Source organism: Passer domesticus, chromosome 14 (assembly GCF_036417665.1).
Source record: "Passer domesticus isolate bPasDom1 chromosome 14, bPasDom1.hap1, whole genome shotgun sequence".
In the NCBI taxonomy this organism is placed as follows: domain Eukaryota; kingdom Metazoa; phylum Chordata; class Aves; order Passeriformes; family Passeridae; genus Passer; species Passer domesticus.
In genome coordinates, this window is record NC_087487.1 from 5,884,978 (window position 1) to 5,906,775 (window position 21,798).

At 40.0% G+C, this 21,798-nt stretch overlaps 1 protein-coding gene and 1 long non-coding RNA gene across 15 annotated transcripts in view; both read right to left on the minus strand.

Moving 5' to 3' along the window:
- The window catches only part of TJP1 (tight junction protein 1), a 189,492-nt gene that overhangs the window by 108,833 nt on the left and 58,861 nt on the right, over positions 1-21,798 (minus strand). Inside the window, exon 1 of one of the 14 annotated variants that reach the window (XM_064388979.1) lies at positions 4,498-4,539. The exons of the other annotated variants lie outside the window; for them this stretch is intronic. Coding sequence (XP_064245049.1) covers positions 4,498-4,524 — 27 coding nt within the window. The 5' untranslated portion in view covers positions 4,525-4,539. Of the gene's footprint in view, positions 1-4,497; positions 4,540-21,798 lie in introns of those variants that run through there. 14 annotated transcript variants of the gene reach the window in all.
- Positions 8,350-13,397, minus strand: LOC135280574 (uncharacterized). Its single transcript, XR_010347458.1, has 3 exons — positions 13,350-13,397; positions 11,273-11,327; positions 8,350-8,400 (listed from the first exon to the last, which is right to left on the minus strand). It is a non-coding gene; the product is annotated as an uncharacterized LOC135280574 (long non-coding RNA).

Sequence of the window (21,798 nt, forward strand, 5' to 3'; positions counted from 1 at the left end):
GTGTCTGACAACTCCATTTAGCCCTAAACATATGCCATCATCTCATTCTGTAAATGTCATCTGCAAACTGCTTCTTCTCCCACCAGGCCCTGTGCAAAGAAATTACTACTAGGATTGCAGGAAACCATGTATGGCATTTAACCTCAGGAGAATACGCAGGAAAGGGTAGATCAGTAACTTCACAGTACTTACAGAGAAAATGAAAAGCAAGCACAGCAACTGAGCTTTTCCAAAAATACTCCCCCATGGCAAAGCCACCACAGCCATTGGATTTTTATTGTCCAAAATGCCACATGTGTCTGTGGAACTGTGTGGGATGTGGTGATGTAAATGTGGGACTGTGCCATAAAAAGAGGAGAGGGACAGGAAAGGAGAACAGGAGAGGAGCCCATCTAAATTTTGTCAGTACCGGGATACTTAAGTTAATAAAAATGTTTGTACATGATTCAGAAAAATAATGGATGTATTAATTACTTCCAAACATATGAACTGATATTTGTTATCCCAAATGAAAATAAGAAAAGGAGGTCTAATGCTTTTCACTGTGTTCAGTGGACTGGGAGGGTTAGATCCATCTCTTTGTTCATAACTTTTGAGCTTTTGCTACTTCTTATGTAACTGGAAAAGGCAGTTACATTAAAATATCATTCCCACCCAAGTTCAAGCCCCAATACCTGAAAGTTTGCCAATTTTTTTTATGTATCACCAGAAAATAGCACTGCACTATTTTCCAGGATTGGTCTGCCACTCCTATGTACTTTTCTCCATCCAAATATTTTCTCAGAACATCTTTTGTTGTGGTACTTTTACATCTTTCAGAGTGGGGAAAGTTTATTTTACAGACAACTAGCTCAGGCCATGTTGAACTGCACAATTTATTTCCCAAGTATAAATACTGCTGCTATTGTTTGCAGTTGAAGACATAAATAATGCAAAAAAGTGCTACTAAGTATGCACAAAGTTTGATCCCCTATGCCCAAAACATTTTAAATTTTCATGACTCAAAGCAAATATATTTTTGCTATCAGAGTTGTTGGAAAAAAACTTTCCTTTAAACTACTCAGGATTAGCTTCACTTTGTATTTGTATAAAATGTCAGCAGGGAGAAGGTGCAGGTGTTACTAGAAATGCTCATGGTTATGATCCAGTTGGCCAGTTGGTTTCCCTCAGGTCATCTTTGGATAGGGCAGTAAGGTTCTGCTTTCAATCAGATAAAGGAAAAAGTATCTTGGAAATGGATGGCCATGAAAAAGCAATCCATACATGTCCGGGTGTCAATGTATTAGCAGATCATTTTTTAAAAATGAATCACTATCTTATACTTAATATTTTCCTGAAGTCATAAGTGCTTTATATAGTTGTCCCTCCCCATTAAACAGTGACAATGTTGCAGCCTAGAGGTAGCTTCTTTTCAGTGATGGGTGAACTGATTTTTGTGTTTTTTCCTTGTATAATTCATAAGTTAGCATGACCAGAGTGTTGAATTGCAAAAGTAGGACATCTGTCACCATGGGGAAGCAATGGGGGAGTATGCAGCGTTCTTCTGACAGCTGTGGGCTTGTTTGTGGTCACTAGAAAGGTGCCTACTTGATTTTTTTTTTCTACTTTAGCATTCCAGACATCTTTCAAATGTCTTCTATAGAATATAGCCTTCCCAATTTCTAGACAGTCATATTCTTTCCCAGGTTGGCCACTGGATCCTTCCTTTGAGTTCCTGGGACTTCAAAGCACATTGAACACCCTCACAGCCATTCTTGTCTAGCAGATAATGCAATATCTCAAGTTACACAACCACTGCAGAGAACAGGAGCTGGCTTAATTGATTTTTTGTAAAAGGATGAATTCCGAGTTTGCTGCTAACAGAGGCAAAGATGGGCTGAGCTGCAGTGTCACAAGTACAAAGGCATGAAGGAAAGCATCACATGGGACAGAGTAATCACACACAGCTGCCCAGGTGAAATGAAATAGAATTAGGCAGATTTATTCAGTAAATCCTTACTACAGGAATATCCTGCTACTTACATTAGTTCTCTCTGAGATTTCTCAGTGCACTCAACAGAAGCAGTGGTGCAGATTTTATTAATGACATATATTTTCACTCTCTTTTGTAGTTTGTGTCTTATTACTGCCAACCACTTTCTGCCTCTGCAAATGCAGTGGGAAATCATGAATATAAGTACTTCTCCTCGTCTAGGACGCTGGTGTTTGTTTGCAGCTCAGAAGTACTGCTGCATTCACTGGCAGTGGCACGGTATTACACAAGTATGAGCAGCAGGAGAGTCCAGGCCAGCACTGCTGAGCAGCTCCGTTTGCAGCCACAGCACGGCAGACCGCTGGTGGCTGCGTGCAGCGATCCCCACGCGGCTCTGCCCCACGCGGGCCGGCAGCGCGGGCAGCGCCGGGCAGGGCAGCGCGGGGCCCGCTCTGCACGGGAAGCGCCGCCGGCAGCGCTCCGGGAGCCACGGCCGGCACAGAGCGCTCAGCCCGGCTGCCGCAGCACGGCAGGACACACGGACAGCGAGCGGGGCCACGGCATGGACACACGGACAGGGAGCGGGCCGTGGCATGGACACACGGACAGGGAGCGGGGCCATGGCAGGGCATGGACACACGGACAGCGAGCGGGGCCACGGCATGGACACACGGACAGCGAGCGGGCCGTGGCATGGACACACGGACAGGGAGCGGGGCCACGGCATGGACACACGGACAGGGAGCGGGCCATGGCAGGACATGGACACACGGACAGCGAGCGGGCCATGGCATGGACACACGGACAGGGAGCGGGCCGTGGCATGGACACACGGACAGGGAGCGGGGCCACGGCACGGATACACGGACAGGGAGCGGGCCATGGCAGGACACGGACACACGGACAGGGAGCGGGCCATGGCATGGACACACGGACAGGGAGCGGGGCCACGGCATGGACACACGGACAGACACACGGACAGACTCAAGGACAGGGAGCGGGGCCATGGCAGGGCACTGACACACGGACAGAGAGCATGACCACGGCAGGGCATGGACACACGGATAGGGAGCGGGGCCATAGCATGGACACACGGACAGACACATGGACAGACACGCGGACAGGGAGCGGGGCCATGGCAGGGCACGGACACACGGACAGGGAGCGGGGCCCTGACATGGACACACGGACAGACACACGGACAGGGAGCGGGGCCATGGCAGGGCACTGACAGACACACGGACAGACACACGGACAGACACACGGACAGACAGACGGCGGATCCTGCCTGGCTCCTCCCCAGCGGAGCGGGCGTGAACGCGCTGCAGGGACAGGCAGGTGACAGCAGGGGCAGCACCAGGAGTGGCCCCAGGCAACTGCCCTGGCCAGCAGGCTGGACACCCGGCACGGCCTCGGGACCTCCCGAGCATGGGAAGCAGCCTGGGGATTGTGTGCTGCAGCTTCCAACACTCTGCAGCCTTGGGCACCATTTCACCCTTACTATTTACACTGAGAAATATGCGATAGTCCAGGAACAGCTACACATCAGGCAATCATCTTCTACAGCAGCACTTCAGCTCCGTCACTGGAGAGAGGAAGTCCTGTGAACATCTATATTTTTATATTCCACCTTTTCCAGGAAGTGTTTATCCTTATCTCAATCTTTTTTCATCAATAGCAGAACACTTTAACAATTCACTAACAAGAAATTTCTCCTGTTGCTGGAAGTCAGCTTTGAATCAAATCTTGCTGTCAGTGAAAGGCAAGAAGGTTGCATGCACCCCAACATGCATAAAGCTGTTTCTATTTTTATATTCTACCAGCAATGTAGCTCCTTTGCTATTATCCATGCTTTTAATACTATCTTGTAAGACACCTTCTCCATTTCTGTATGATTTTTGGCCTCTTAGAAGACTCTGGATAGGAACCAGAAATACCCAGGATTCAAGAATACCCATCAAAAACTGGAAAATTCTCTCAACACTCAGAAAATCAGCTGAGGTGTAAGAAATTCCTTGATGATGCTTCTTATTTTCCATAATAATTATATACCTCCCCCTAGGGGACTCTTAATTGCTCTGCCTACACTAAACTAAAAGCCCTTTTACTTAATGCAGTCCCTATCTGGGAAGCACACTGTCCCAGAGAGATGCACTTTTCCCATGTACTCTAATGCAGTCATTCTCTGAGAGCATCACCCAGCTTCTCAGACTGTGACCTCTAATCATGTTCTCCCTCTCTTCAAAATATTCTAGGCTGGAAGTCTGCAGGCAATCATTCTAGAATCTTGTTTACTGTTAAATTAAAACAGTAAGTGATAGAAAATGATTTAATGTCACTTTTAAGGGAAGATTTCTACTCTGTGCTTTAACAGCCTCCAAGCTGCTACAGGGAATATTTTTGTAATGTAACAAGACAGAGAATTCATGTTACATCATTCACATGAGGGAGTTCAACTCACAAATTTCAGCCCAGTATACCTGAAAAAACAGCAATCAAACACAAGCTTGCCCTACACATCTTACCTGTACATCTGCCTGGACTCTGAGCATGCAGGAAGGCAGCTAACCCAGCCAGACTGCTCCTGAGGAAGCAAAATGTGTTTAGCTGTTACTAAGAGCTTACTGCAGAGCTCAAGGTGCCTACAGCAGGTCTCAGTAAAGATTCTCAAGCACCCAAAGTCACTGAAGTGCTTTGGTGCAGCGAGACCCTCACCAGGACACAGCAGCTGAGTAATTGGTCCTGCAGTGCCAAATAAACCGCGCAGTCACACGGACTGTGGAGCCCAGCTCCTGAGTGACACCTCTGTGCATGGAACAGCCTGGGAAGTATTTTTAGCAAGACACTAATTTTAGACATTAATGTAAGTCAAACATTAACAATTATTTGCTACAGTCACAGTTTGCCTTAAGATGCAACATGTGGGGTTTTTCAGTAATATGGAAAAGGTACATGCAAGAGGTTTAATTATCTTACCATACAGGTTCATATTTCACATACTTTTATCTCATCAACTGTAGCAATATTTTAACATCATTTTGTTAGTATTCTAAACTTCCCCAAGCTTTTTGTTTAGGGAAATACACAGAAACAAAGAATTATTTTAACCTGGATGCTGAAAAAATATTATTTTTCCCTATCAAGTAGTGACTAGCTACATGTTTATCATCCACAGTAAACAGACCAGAACGGATTTTTTAGTCAATGAACCATGTCTAAATAGAACTTGCTGTTTTAGCCTCTAAGTATGACCACAGAAAATGACATTTAAATAACCAGAGAATCATAGAATTAGAGGCTGTAAGAGACCATCTAGGCCATTGGAGCTTGACTGACAGCCTGAAGGACAATTCAGCCAAGCCAAGGTCCATTCTTTTTTCCCAAGAAGCCACCAGGAGCAAGCTGTGAGTCACAGGAATTGCTCTGCAGGTGCTGCCCTGCTCACCACCATATTTGCTGGGGACTCACATCCCTCACCAGATGATAACAAAGGGCCTGGCAAGACTGTACCTGACCTGGTATGGATCAGGTAAGGCTGTAGAGCAAAATCCAACCTTTATTTCATTAAAGTGTTCTGTATGATTTAGTCCCTTCTCTCCCAGTCCAGATAAATACAACTAAACCTCCCATAGGTGTTCTTCAGACTTGTTTACAAAAATCTCCAAAGCACAGTACATGCACGTGTACCTCCACACAAACTGCAGTTAATGACTTTGCTTAAATGTGACGGGGGATTGAAGACAAAATGATGGATTTTGCACTGACCTGTGTCAGTCACTTTTGCTGCAAACAAAGCACATTATATTTCTGACCCTACAGCCAGAGGTTCTCTGGAACAATGGGTGCTCTTTATGTTTCAGCAGCTTTTCACCTATTAGAAAGCTGATGTTCCCTTTCCTCCCTTTTCCAGGTTTAGCAAACCCCATCTGTCTGTTTTTTGTAAACATTCCAGACTTGCTGTACAGTAAGTTTTCAGTGTCTTCCTCCTAAGAGCAGAGTAAAAAAGCAAGTGCCTTACTCCTGGCCTCAGAGGAGGTCACATTAATATATCTGATATTGGCAAGCCTATGAATATATTGCAGAACAATGATTGCTTTTTTTGAACCAGCATCACAGTGTTGACACATTCAGCTTGCAGCCCTTCACAATTCCCCATTCATGCTTTGCATTATTGTTGCCAAGCAGTTATTCTTCATTTAATGTTTTGCATCCGATTTATTCTTTGTCTGCTTTCGCACTTACTGAATCGTATGTTATTGCTCTCAGGTTATTTCTTGCATGAATTCTAAATTCTGTCTCTCAAAGAAAGGATTTAGGAGCAGCTTCAGGTTGCTATCATCCAGACATGTTAAAAGCATACTCACTGCCCCCTTAAGTGTGCATGAAAACTGTCCCCATAGGGATGGAAGGACTTGCTGAGCCCCATCTGAACCAGCTCCCCTTTCTGGCAGCAAACCACTGGTACCTGAATGCTGAGCATGTTGTTTTGAACAGTTTTACAGTGGAATTCTATTTTTACCTCATTGGATTGCTCATCAGAATGCTACACAGTTTGGTTCAAAGCCTCACAAAGTCAGATATATGACAGCACTTGGACTTTCTCTTATCTGCTTAACTACTGAAAACGGAAGGAACTTGCCCTGATACTTGTACATCACAAAGGAACACAATGTTTTTTACCTCCTTACTCTTCTCAAGATGGTTGTTCAATAGTTTGGTCTTGTATCCTGCTGACACTAGTGAAACTCTTTTGTCTAGGACTCCTCAGCTCTTCTTCTCCTGTCTAAAGAGAGATCCAGCATCATGTGCATCTCCAGACCACCAGGATCTCTCCCCCCCCATCCTCTGTGGCTTTCAAAGATAATTGCTAATGCTTCAGAAATTGCTTCAGCTACTTCTGTAGTCTAGGATGAGTTCCATCAGAAACTGCCAACTTGAATACATCCAACTTATCTAGCAGTTTAATTCATTCTCCTCCTGTTCTAAACTGCCTCTTATTCTCTGCCAAAATCCTGCAGCCCTCTCTGAGTCCCTCATCTGTGCTGGTGGCTAAAGCTAAGATATGTAAGAGCAAAGAGTTTGTATCAAATGTGATTTCTCATTTTAACATTTCTGTTGATATTTTGAGCATCTATTCATAGCCTTTTGAAATTAATGCAGGAATTAATGCTTTTCAACCCTATTTACTGTTGGTTTGCAAACTATTTACAAGTGTGCAGGTTCCAGGACCTAATTCTATAGTTAGAATTCTGCCCAAATAAAAAACCTCCAGAATTGCTTTAGTGCTCTAACTAAATGTAATGTGCCATTAACCTAAAAATATTTATTTGAAGTTTTACTTGCCAAACCATAAAATTCATGATGAAGAAAAAAAAAAAATAAGAAAAGGCTTGAGTTGCTCAAGTGTTCCAAATTTTTCTTTTTACCAATGAAAAATACCTACTGAGATGATAAACAATGGCTAAAAATCACCTGGAAGTTCATGTGTTCCTCTCCCTCCTTTTGTTGCTCTCCCTGGAATCAGAAAAAAAGATAAAAACTGATAGAAAGAATAAGAGCAAATATGAAAAAGCCCAATGGATTTATAAAAGCTATGTGAATGCAGATACAATTGTGTATATTTTCAGATTTCTGAAAATGCCCAGACACCTGGGCATAGCAACTGACAGAGAGTACAAAGCTGAACCCAAATCACTCTTGCTTCATTTGAGGAACGGAACCAACTGGCCCAAACTTCTTTACAGGAGCAGCTTTACCAACGAGCCCCTTCTCCAGAGGCAGCTGCAGTTTCTCTTTTGCTTTCTCATCCCCTGAGTTAGCACGAATGACTTCCCAGCCAACTTTGTGCTGATTTCTAAAGTCACAGCAGAGCAGAGATCACCTGGGAGCTGCGGTCACGGCGCAGCGTCAGCAGCTCGGTGCCAGCCCCCAGCGTGCTGAGCCAGCAGGCCCCAGCTGTCCCTTGTCACTGCAGGCTCTGCTTGCCTTCAGCAAACATGCTGTGCATCCAGATGTGTCACAATGTCTCACTTAAACAAGGGAGAGCTCTGGACAAGCATCTTTCAGGAGTAGTTCATGTTTTATTTATCAGTGTGCTGCTTTAGAAATCATTTCCCATCATGCAGGGCTCAGAACTAAGAGTGGAGGGATGTATCCATGTATCTTACCTGCTGCCTCTCCACAAAGGAAGGAGCCAAAGTGAAGGTGCTAAAATGGCATGGACACTCTCATTCTGTGTCACTTACCTGCAGCATAAATGCTGCTGATGTGTGAGCACTTGGAGAGTTACAGAATTCTCTTCTTTTTTTCTGCTGCTCCCAGCAGCAAAATTGCATTAGAAGAGATGTGAAATGTATTTAATAATTTCATGGTATGACCACCTCTTTAGAAATTTAAGTCCATATTACTGGCTAATGAATGAGAAAATCCTGAAATATAAAGAGATTGTGCATTATCCAGAGAAGACTCTTGAGGAAGCTGAGAGATGATAGACACAAGAATAGTCAAAGCACATGATGGGATACATGTCAAATTAGATACCAAATTTATGTTTTCACACAACTTCATTGAGAGATATTAAGCAAGAGAGATTTCTAAAGGGAGGGGAGATTTAATTTTGCTTTGCAATTACAGTGCACTAAGTAAAAGTTAAGTGCCAAAATAGAACTTGCTTCATGTCGTGTTTAATTTTGAAGAGTTCCTACCACTATTGCTGTTCTGGGAGTAGTAAATGGAATGTGCAACATGCCCTGGAAACATCTGACATGCTCCCTGTACAAGCACCTTCTTGGTGCTGTTAATGAAATCTTCTATGCCACTCCACACATAAATAAGTTTGATTCTAACTTTTGCTATTTAAGAATAGAACAAGGGTACTCAGTCAGCTCTCTGACCAAAACAAACAAATATTACTTAAACTGTGCAATTTCTCACAGGCTCTGATCAAAATTGCTTTCAAAGTCTTTTACTCAATCCAAAAACCAGAGTGTTTTGTAGTGAGGGATAAAACCATATCCCCATCTACTGCATGTACACTGAAGCAGTTATTCTGCCATCTGGAGGACTTTTCTAACGTTTCAGAAAATCTCAATCCAAACATAGTCCACTTTGGACAATGCTTTTTATTTATATATTAATAAATATTCCATAGAACAGACATAAATCATCAGGAATTAAATCTAGGGGGTGCATTTGCAAAGACAGAGTATTGAAAAATAAAACAAACCAAAAACCACACAAGTTCACTGCTCCTACTTTGGTTTTTTGGGGTAATTTGGTTTTTTTTTTTCCCTAAAGCACTCTCCTTTAGTGTGCAGATGCCTGGCCCAGAGATCCAGCTGCATCCTGGATGGCTCTCTCGCTGTCCTGGTGAACAGCTACTCGCATGTTTCCTTCCTTTGCTTTGTTTATCTTTTACATTTAACTCAGCAAGCTCTCCAGGGCAGCACTGCCTCACTCCACAGACACACAGCCACAGCTCTGAGCACAAGCAGAGGCTCTCCCAATGCCAGCCCTGCCTCCACGAACACCACGGGGCTGGAAGCTGTTCCATGGCACTGCACCACCCAGGTTCAGCAGCTTTTCCTTAACACACAGCTCATTCTCAGCCTCTGAGGAAGGACTTTGCTATGCACACAAGAAATTGGATTCATACAAAGAAAGAGAGCTTGCCTTCTTGATTTCTCTATCCAACACAGGTTTTGGTGCAGCTTTTCTCGAGCTACTGACAGGAGGGCTGAAGGAGAAGACTACAGGATTCTATACCTCCTCTGTAGGTATCTTTTTTCAAGATAAAAATGACGGCTAGGTAATTAAGCCACTTCCAGAAAGTTTTCTGCAATCTACATCATAATTTTTTCTTCTAGTGGCAAACAACTGGCAAAGGCTGCAAATTTTACCACTGAACCACTGGAGGAACGGAGTAGTCTTATTTCTTCCTCTTCCTCAACTAAAACTATAGAATAATTCCACAAGAGGGGCAATTAATTGAAAGAGAAATCATAGGGACAGTGCTTTAAAGCATGCTGCAGAAATCAGCTAATTTTTATTTCAGACCAGTGCAGTACAAGGTAGGACTGTTCTGACATGGTACTTAGAAGTCTCCTCTGAAATAACCATATAAAAAGTGGTTCCCAAAAACCAAATAAGAAGTGCAGAAGTCCTGTCTCATAGATTTTATATTTAAAAGTAAGCATACTAAAAGAAAGACAAATAATTTTAGAAACTATTTAAGAGGTTTCCCTAACATAAATAAACTGCCATTTTTTATATAACAGAAATATACATTTTGATTTCTGTGTAAGATTGGAAATAATAATGTTTCATACTAGACCATCATTGTGGTAATAGCAAACATTACCACATTACCACCTAAAAACATCTGGTTGTCTGTGTGAATATAAAATAGTGAGGAGGTGTCTGCTATCTGAATAAAGTGCTTCAACTCAAGTGATGAAAATAATGAGAAGAAGAATAAAAATAGAGAGACATCAGTTAATCATTTTGCTTGACCTCTTTTAACTTAGAAACCATTATTAGCACAACACATTTTTTCCCACTTGCCTTTGGAATTGTGACCATCACCACATCATTCTTACAGATACTGAACAAACTCTCTTGTAGTACTCCTCGAATTCTACCAACAGTTATGGAAATTCAATTTGTCCCTTGGCATTTTTGTATCCTGGGAATGGATTTTTACACTGAAGGTTCAAATATCTGGATCCACCACACAATCTCACTGACACCAGGGGGAACTGGGCATAGGCCAGTAGCCATGGTAGTACTAAACTATCTACAGTTAAAATAAAAACTAAAAGACACAACTGCCAATCCTGGAAACTGGTCCTAGGTATCAGCTGTACAAAGTAGTGGAAAGGTTCTTTATATTTCAAAGATAAGCCTTATTTTACAATAGTGTCTATAACTTTGATTAAATTAAGCCAGAACATCACTTCTATAATTTGCTTTAAAACTTTAAATGGCAGTAAAAAACTCAATCAAAATAAAAAACATAAAATAATCTTTGTAATTGAATTTCCTGCTATTTTTCTATGTACAAAGAGATGCTGTGACTTAAAATCCAACAAAGCGTTTCCAGTTCTGAAATCTCTGTGAAATACAAACTGCAAGACATTAACAGAACACAGGATATTTATCCTGCTCATGGAATCAACTTGTTGCTAAATGTTAAAGGAAATGTACCATTATTGCCTGTGACTCCACCCTTCCCTGAGGGAATAATAAAAGGAAAGCAAAAACATCACCTTTCTACTTTCGCTTGATTTTACTTTTCCTTACCAGGATTCTTTTTGGCAGGCTGGTAACAACAATTTCATTGTCCCAAGAGCCATTCCTGGTGAAGAAATTTTTTGTTATGCAATTATCATTCCATGGAGAGCCTTGTAAGTAAAGCACAGCGTGGAACACAGGCCTGCCCAGCTCCTCAGGTCCCTAACAAAGCTGCAGTGACCAACACAGCACTGGCACAATGAGAATGCCAGGAATCTGTGGTATTCCACCCTTTGCATAATGGTTCTACTTAAAGACAGCCTTCAATGAAATGGTTTTTAAATGAGATTTCTATCAGTTCTTTTTCATCTTTGAAATGGATAAAGACTTACTGCAAGCAAGTACTTCTAGCATTTTTTCAAGAGACACTGCATTGATCACCTAAAGTCAAATGTACAATAGAGAAAGGTAATTTTTTTCTTCTGTATTTTCTTTTAAGTTAGTTATGCAGTTATGGTCAGGGCTGCTTTTTGAAAAGTGTGTCTTTCCGTTCTTCAGTTTAATCACTTCTCAATATTTCAGTGTTATTGCTGTGAGCATTCTTTTATTAACTTTCCAATTTTAGGGTCTGTTTCTCCGTATCATCTCATTTCAAAAAAGCTTTTCTTAGCCCTTGATTATCTTCTTGCTTTTGGAAACATCTTTTTCCTCTACACATCTCTAGCTTTATGCTTCCTAACTACTTCACTCAACCTCAATGAAATTCTAGTTGATAAAATAACATAGGACAAAAGATACCGGTCACATCATCAGCAAGATCTTTGCTTCATATGCTCAAATGACCTAGAAAAAATCATGCATTACTGAGTTATCAACTGACAGATCCAACAGAAGCTACTTTTAAGGTGGCATCTTGCCTTTTGGCAAGAATTTTAATTTTTCACTCCATGAGCATTAGCGATAAATAAGTGGGACGATTCAAAGTAGATCAAAAAGTAGAAACAAAAGTAGAAAAGCTCACTAAGCACTAGTCTAACTGCTCCCAGGAACCTAAAAACAATATTTTCCATGGGGTATATTTCAGTGTTGAAAATAAACAGAATGTCTTTACTTGCTTGACTCGTTTTACACACTTTATACCTCACCCCAAACTCATCTAGAGAGGATGGATTTCACAGCTATCTGCACCTTGTTACCTAATGAATTTACTTGGGAAAAATACTGTAGTGGAAAAACATACTTGGATTCAAACACAAAATAAAATAGACAAAATTCTGGAAACTTTTAAAATTCCCATTTGGTGGTTCTTTAGTTGTATTAGTATGTAACATAGGCAATAAGCTAAATTTTAGTTTAAGAGTCATGTATATCTTCCGAGAGTGCAAATCTGGGGTATCTTTTAAATGTGACTGTAGTCAGAATTATTTGTTTAAAGGGGGCAGTATATGCCCTCAAACACAACCAGCATGAAACCTCTGATTTTACATGAAGTGTAAACCAAATATTACATCAGTCTGCTGCATCTACTTGTCCCCTCTTTTTTTAAAAACGAAAATCTAAATGGAGTTGGCATATATCACAAAATGTTTACAGCCTTTGTGGGTCCCAATGGCATGTTTTTCTACCAGGGCTCATTCTGTCATATCTAGAAACTTTATTTTTAGCCAATGGCAAGTTATTTTGGTTTAAAAGACTAGACCTAGTACCAGTACTTCACTTGGTGTTGCCAGGTTTAGATATTGTTACTTAACAGAAACTTCCTTGGTATCCCTAAGGACACCTCCAGTCCATCAGGACTGTCAGCAAGCTCATCTCTGTGCTGGAGCCAGGAAATACCCGTGGACACACTAAGGAGGCTGTTCCCCCATTTCCCAGGAGAGAGGGACAAACCTCCTGCCTTCTGCTGCTGTGGTTCACTTTTATTCCTACTCCATTTCAGGAACTACTCACTCACTGAGAGCAGAACAAAGAAACCAAGTTAAATTAGGTGTATAAAGCCCCTAATTTCTCTCAAGATTTAACTTTCCATTCCCAAAAGAGAGATGAAATTTCCAATTCAGCAGCTAATGCAGCAATAAGTGAACGAATGTTTCATGTGTTGATTACTTCCCAGATAGCAAAAACCTGTGCAGGTGGCTAAACTTACTGGATCAATAGTGAATACAGATATTTCAGATAACTGGATTGACTCCTTAGTGGATGGTTAATGTCACCACTGCAGCACTCACACCTTGGCCAGAATTCCAGCAGAACACAGCAGAACACAGCAAATTAAGGTAGGAATGTCTCTGACTGACACCACACCACTTCAAAGACAAAATACAACCGTAGCTGGTATTTCTGTGTAAATGGGAATAACTTTGCTGTAGTGTTCTAAATTAATTAAACTATTTTCATACCCAATTTAGTGTAGATATGACTAAATCAATTTATATAACACTCTGAGGAATTAGGTTCATCCATTAATTCATTAAATCAAATTAAAACTATATAAGTGCAGCTGAAACAATTTTAATTGCATTCAGAAAAACTAAATCAATTGCATTATGTGAATGTAAATTATCAATCTAATGAGTCCTTATACTGATTGCTATTGATTTGTTTACTAGTAAAATAAATAGTTTATAATTGGCATTTTAAGCCAACCCATGTGACTTCTAGTTTCCATACATGTGCACACACATGCACACACAGGAATGGATGCTTGCACCCATCCACAGCCAATCTTTAGCCAAATGCCTTGGGGTTTTTTCAGACCTGAAGAATGAGCAGCTTCTTTTTACCAGTGTTACACCTGGAACCCAAGAGCAACAGAAGTCACAGCACAGCTTTTGATTTGCAGCACAAGTTGAACATACTTGTTTTAAAATTTGGCATTTAAGAATTGCAGTTATCAATAAAGGGACATTAATTGCACTTCTGGACTGTATTTGGCTAAATCTGTCCCTGTAGAAGAAAAAAACCCATACAGTATGCAATGCATAGAGTACTATCTGAATTAGCAACTGAATGGAAATTGTGTCTGTTGTGACCCCCTGGGATTTTTCACAGGGTGTTTGTAAATCTCCAGTGCCAGGGGATGCTTCAGGCTTTGCACACAACACTTGTGGTCAGACCCCTCAGCCTGACAACAGCCCAGTGCCACCTCCCCTGTGCCCTGCAGGCAGAGAACCTGAGCAGAAACTGAGTTAGGTAATGAAAATATGAATAGTACCTTTGTTGGGTAAAAAAGGAAACTGCCAACTCTACAACAGAATAAAATTGTTGTATCAGGTGTCTGCTTCTAATCCTGCTTATATTGGCACGAGTTAGAAAACAGACCATAATGATGTTACCAATTGAAGGCTACAAAATACAATGAAATAATTATTAAATTAGTTTATTCTAAAGACAGGGCAAAATAGCTCGTCATTTTAGAAATGCAAACAGCTTCTAAATATTTTGCAAAAAAATTTTGTAAAATCCAGCTTAAAAAACCTACTCTAATAATACATTGTATATAATATATAACATTAGCAAAATTACTACAGTAAAAAAACTTGGCTTCTAACAAGTGGTTATTTAGCAACTGAATTTTAAACCTGGAGCTCCTTCTCCATCTTGTAAATTCTCAAACTTGTTTCTGTAGAAACACTATTCCTTTATTCAGCAGAGCAAAGATGGAGATCTGCCAAACTGTTATGCAAGATAATGAAGCAGTTTCTCAGAGGGTGAGAGATCACATGAAATCACATGCACTACCGAAGGATTAAAATTTCAGGAATGTTGAAAGTTTTACCTTCCATTAACTTCATAAATTACATGACATTTGAGTTTCAAATAACTGCTTTGCCCTCAAAGTTTTGAGAGTAGATAATAAACTAAGGATTTGTGTTTTCAAAACCCTATTCCATTTTCACCATTTTTCACATGGGCAGTAAATTCAAATCCTAGATGGAAGAAAAATAGTAAATTTTCTCTAACAATGGCAACTGCTCAAACTGAAGCACAGTTTTTCATTTACTCTTTTGTTTTCTTCTGCTGATGAAACTGATACAGATAAAGCTAGTATTTCATGAAAACCCAGATTTCTGCATCGACATTGATTTCCATACTTGCTATGATATATCAGCCTACATTTGAAAGGCTCTGTCTTTGCCTCAATCCCTATTTTGACTCTGTATGTCAGGATACTTTTGCTCACAAAGAATTTTATATTTCAATTTCAAAAGACCAATTCTGTTAAGGATTTTGTAAGCAGAACCTGTCATAATGATACAAGCACAGAACTGATACTTCACTAGCACAAGTCACAAGAGGACTGCACACATATATTTTACCATCAATCTACAAAAAGAGATATTTTCAATAGTTGTCCCTGATCCAGCATTTCCTTACCATGAGTCCAAAATTTACCTTCAGTATGAATCACTTTTTTACAATCTGTTTATGAGCTGAGCTGATCAGTGTCCAGCAACTCAAACAATTCAGTGCTGAAGGGCCTAATAAGAGGAAGTTCTCATCAAAAGATTACTGTGATGATGCCACGTGAGGTACACATGGTCTTCTCAGGTGATGTTTGGAGAGAAAAAAATATTTTGTAAGGCTATTTTTTCCTTTTGCAGAATTAAACTAGCTTTTAAATTAATGCGATTTTTATTTTCACTTTTAGACTACATAATAAAAAATATTAAGATATTGCAATTTTTTTAACAGGAAAATGTACATCTTGAGACCAAACACAATAAAAGGAGGCACATTATATCTTCTATCATTAATCTTAAGATTTTAAAGCATTACTTTGCCTACATATTACTAAGTAGTCAAATAAAACCACTAAAAGAAAATTATACTTTAGCTGTCCCTTTAGAGCTTTTTCCTACAGTGGAAGACACAGTTCTTTTAAGGATTAATTATACACATGTAATTCAAGGCACTGACTGTACTGGCTGGTGCACAGTTCCAGCACACAGGTTACTCACCAAACACATAACAAGTGGGGTACAGCTCAGAAATCTGCCAGAGAGGTCCCACAGGCTGCTCCTCACTGCCCCAGAGAACATTCCAAACTCCAAACCCTCTATCAAGGCTATTCCTTGAGAATCACTTTTTACTTCAAGTAAGACCATTACAAATAAGCACTAAAAATTAAAAGCTCCAAAGCTCAGCCCCTCCAAAGTTCATCAAGGCTGGTGGCAGATGAGAAGCCTTATGCCCTAGGACCAGTGAACCAGTATTCCTCCTGGGCATCTCTCAACTTCTAAAAGGATGTATTTTATTTATTTTAAATAAACCGACTCTGAGATGTGTATAGAGAGGTCAGTCGAGACTACTGTGAGCTAGATAGTTTTTCAGAAATATCAGTCCATAATTGTTTATTTAATATCCTCCAGTATCACAAATAACTTCCAAGCATGAGATGTACAGCTTTACATCCTACTCTATAGATCAGGCAACCTGAAAGAAATATATGACTCTGCTGAGCTCAGAATTGTACCCAATATAATACTGAGATACTTGAGAAGACAGCTGCCATAGTATTAAACTAAAACACAGCCACTGATACTCAGCTTCTTGGCAAGAGCTGCCTGACAGTACAGAAATAGGATGCTGGTCTGCTCAGTCATGTGTCCCTTTAGACATTGGTAATATTTTGTCACTTTGCCAGGATTCATTCATGCCTTTTGGATATGATACCACAGCCACACTCACACAGAGATGCTCTGAATCAACAGTCAGTTCTTACCTGCCTGGTCTGCAGGTCAAAGTTTAAGCAAATACAGAGGAGAAATGTTGCAATGGGATAATTATATGTACAATGGATCAGTCTCAGGGTTTTCAGCTGAAGAACTACAAACCATTCTCAAGTAGGCACAGCATTAGAGAATATCCCTGTGGAGAATCTTGTGTTGGCAAGAGATGGACTGGATGACCTAACAGGACTTTTCTGTCACTAATATGATTCTCTGAATTTCATGCTTTTTGACAGTATTACAAGGTTCGACAGCATTTCTCTTCAGAAGAGGGATTAAGGTCAGTAAGTATCAGCATCAACTAAAAAAGTGCACACGAGGCAATTGTGATTGCAGTAGGCAAAAAGACATTCACAGTCAGAAAAGTACACAGTGCCTGTGTCTTCTGTACATGCTAAAATCTATGATGTAATCAAAGATCTATATGGAGGAACAAGGAATACAAGACTCAGGCTTCCACACTGGTTTTCCTCTTATAGAGAAAGAAGACAGGTGTAAGATGCTATAAAATAAAAGCAGTAAAGGTCAATAGCAGAGGCACAAAAAATAAATACTAATTTAAAAAATGTGTTTGGAGCAAATTGCACAAAAAGTCATGTTAATTAGCATTCATCATTAAAAGCTCAATGCCTAGTAAGAATTGAAGTCCAACTTCAGAAAACAAGTTTTGCTGTAAAATCAAAGGAACACAGGAAGGTTTCAGAAAACCATGAAGTATCTTTATTTCCCTGTCATCTGTGTTCTTTCACAGGGACTATCACAGGGAAATGCTGTAATCCCCACTAAGGCAGTGGGATAACACACCATATCCAACAACCATAAGACATAACAAACTTGAGCAATCTGTGCCAGAGGGCTCAACGTGTGGCTCTTGAGCTCCACACAGCCCTGAAGCAGCTCCAGTCAGCTCTGATCTGTCACAGGGTCAGCAGTGTGGCTGTCCCAGAAAGTGGCTGCTCCGGAACCAGAGTGTGACAGTGAGTCACTGAACAGCTTCTTGGTCACCATCCAACCCAGCTGTGCTCCCATCCTACTATTTTTAAAGCTTCCCTTCCTTTCAGTTCTGTAAATGTACCAGCAAGATGCCTCTGCAGTGTCCGTGGAGTGTTGTATAAACACCAGATAACAAACCCAAATACTCAAACTTTAATGTTGAAAATGTTGGCAATACATAGTAATCAGTGTAGAAAGATTAATTATGTAACTATTATACTCCCATCACCATATGATGTTACACATTCCATCTTCTCCACAAAACATCACAGAGATCTATTAAACTTCAAAGAGAATCCAATGTGAGAAAAGAAAACATTTTTTCTTCTGACACAGAAGATTACAGCTAAGAAGGTACTCAGTGTGTGATGGCACCTCATCCTTCAATAAGTTACCTGCATGCTGAACCCTGAGCCTGCTTCTTTTCCAAACTGATTTATTACCTTCCACTCTCTATAAGAAGGAATCAGTCAAATTAATTTCATCAGTCAGTTGCATAACTCTTAATCTACAGGCAGTTCAAAAGCCAAGATAAGTGCATCTACTTGGTGAAATCACTAGTGTTTTCAGGAATCTTAGACTCTAGAAGTAAAGGAATTAGAAATTTACCAGAGAATATTCAGAAATTCCTCTGAAATGTTTTCTCAGAGAATTTACTTAACTTCCAGTTCTAGGTCACCGGTTTCCTTTCATTAAGTTTCAGATTTTGTTTGGATCACTCAGGTCTACAGTTCAGAATAAGAGACAGTATCAATATTTTTTTTTAAGACAGTCTGCAGGTTTCTTCAAGACTTGTGCTATACAGCATTCTGCTGCATTCCAGGATACAATGTGAACTTAGGCCTTGAACTGATACTAAAAATTATTTATCTATAACATAATTTGACATTTAAGACAATTTACTCATAAAACTGACAAAACTCCTTATGTCAGCAGATTTTGTAGTTTTCCTTAGAAAAACATTAATAAAGGAATTACAAGTTCAACACAGGAAAAATTGGCTAAGACCCAGAAATGAAGCCAGCTGAGGTGAAAGAAAACTTGGTTCAAAAGGGTTTGAAAATAGTTTCTATACATATTTAAATACTCTGGTATGTGTGTGGGCTGGGTTAGATCTCAAGGGAAAAGTAATGAGATAAGCCCCTTCCTGCTGGTAAATGGTAACTGCAAGTCAGCAGCTTTGTGACTCCAAATTCCCTGGACTTTCCCATCCTACTGTCTGCTGCTTGTCACGTTGTAAAAGCTGGTGAAAGCAAAGCCAAGCAGCTCAAATAATATAGGAGGAGTCTTTAAAAATGTATGGTGCTTCAAGGATTTCCTGTAATCCAGCCATTTAGAACAATAACTGCCCATCTTTCTATCAGCCTCATAATTGTATCAAAGATGTATTCAGAATAAACAGAAGTTTCAAGCTAGATGGATTTGAAAGCACCAGCAAACCTGTCAAGGTGTTCAGAGGAGAACCTGTGCTGTGGCTGTACCACACCTCCCACCAAACCAAAGGTGCCCTTACTGCAAATGCCCAAGAACAAACCTCCACACAAGCACATTCCAAAGGACAATGACAAAAAAAGGGAGCGTGCATAAAAGCCAAATTCTTTGCTCTCTAACCTCTGTGTCAGATCTTTTCATCAACCACCTTTGCTGCCATCTGTCAGGAGGGTGTGATTACCAAGTATTCCAGCTGACACTGGCGGGAGCAATACTCCAATTTTTAAATTGTAACAATCCACTTCTGAGCATTCCCTCCTGACTCCTGGATACCAGAAAAGAGCAATCTCATTTAGAGTATTAATGGATTTAAAGAAAATCTATTAAAAGTGAAGCAAGATAGCACTAATGAGGTCTGAACACTATGTGGCAATAAAAAGACAAAAATAGCGAAGTAAGATTAGAAGTAGGCATTGACAAAATTGCACTAAAGGATTTGCACTCAACTAATGTTTGGTATTTTTTTTATTTCACTCTTCATTTATATTATTATAAGCAGCTTCCTTTCTGTTGAAGCAAGGAAGGGAGTGGTAGAGCAGCAGAAATAAAGCCAATGGATGGTGAAAGGTCCTTATTGAGTAAGATGTCTCACTTTGTTCTGGATATCCCTGTGCTTGGAAAAAGCACACACAGGGTACAGGTTTGCTGTTTGCTAGGAAATAAGAAATATTACAACATATTTTGCTTTGGCACATTTAATACATATACAATGAAGTTCTTCAAAATATGAAAAAACTTGAGGCTAGGCACAATAATCAAATTTATGAGACCCATGCTTTTCACAGAATTATTCTCTTGTGCTAAGGTAGCATAGAAATGTTTTAGATCTCGTGTTCAAAACTCACCCTTAATGGGGAAGGCATATTTTGGCCCAATATAGAATTGTGGTATTGAGTCAAAATCTGGCTATAAAGTGAAGAATAAAAAATAAACAGTTTATTTTTACTATGGCAATGAATTGCTCCATAATTCTGGCTCAATCTCCTAGGAATAACAGTCTGTAGAAAAATAAAAAATATATGCGGGTAACATAAAACAACTGTCAACTCATAACCAGAAAGTGCCAAGAAAGCTTTAGAAATCCTAAACAATCAAGCTGAATAGGCAACATAAAGGCAAATAAAACTTAATGTTCAAAAATCCAAATAAAGCAAAGTTTTAGCATGACAGTTGTAAATTAATTCTGTCAAATCTAAAAATTTTGTGACCACTGATTTAACGGCAGAAAGCTCAGCAGAAACATCTGATCATTGTACCAAAAAAAGGCAACAAAGTGTTAAGGCAGTCTGGGAATTGAATGAAGATTAGCACTGAAAACACTGTAATTTCCTCAAGGAATAAATAATAGGTCTTCACCTCAACTCTATGTTTATGAGTCATTGCTTCTAAAAAGGGAACTGCAGAGGAAATACATAAAATTGCATAGAAAAATCTCTTCTAAGTAAGAAAAGGACTGCAAATGGGCAAACTGGTATGTTTTTATGATGGATAAAGACTACATTTTTGTCTCAGATTACCAGAAAGAAGATTTAACAAATTAATATCTGAACTTCCTAAAGCCAGTTAAAAAAATATCATAAAAAGAACAAGGCTTTTTAATTCTTGATGTTTAAACTACAGAATTCATTGCCAGTGGAAGTGTCAGGACAGAAACTTCACCTCTCCTGTGTGTATACATTTCAAGAATATACAAGCACTGTCAACAGTTTTGAAAAAGATGTTAAAACTTAGGATTAAGGCCTAACCTAATTTCTTCTGAAATGAGAGAAACACAGAGTTATTCAGGAGAAATATTTTTGTGCCCATGCTTACTTGAAACATCTCCAGCATCTGGTTCTCGCCGTTCCCGCAGACAGGAAGCTGCACCACTGTAATCACTGTGTGTTATCATTTGCTACCCTCAGTGACATCAAGACTACATAAATAGAGCATTTAATCGTTGGGAGAGACTGGGGCTTTCCTTAGGGACAAACTGGTCACTTGCTAACGATGCATCACACGGCCAATGTAACCCAAATGCACAGTTCTGCACAAATTGTACAAATTCCTTCTGCTCCTCTGTACTGCAATGCACTTTGCAGCAGAGCAGCTCTGCCTCACAACAAGGTCCCACTGATCACTGCCATTGTAGCACTCCCTTCCCTGCACACTTTCAATGCATTGAAAATGGACAGGGGAAGCAGAGATGCAACCAGAGTCAGACTACTGCAGGATGCATTGCTGGCTGACTGATACTTTGAGTTTCTGGGGATTAGGGAGAAGCATATATTTGAAATTGCAGAACATATAGGAAAGTACATGTATTCTGTAAGAAATTATGCTATCAATATGTGTGATTAAAGAAAAATGTTTATATATCAGTCCAGTGTATGAGAAAAT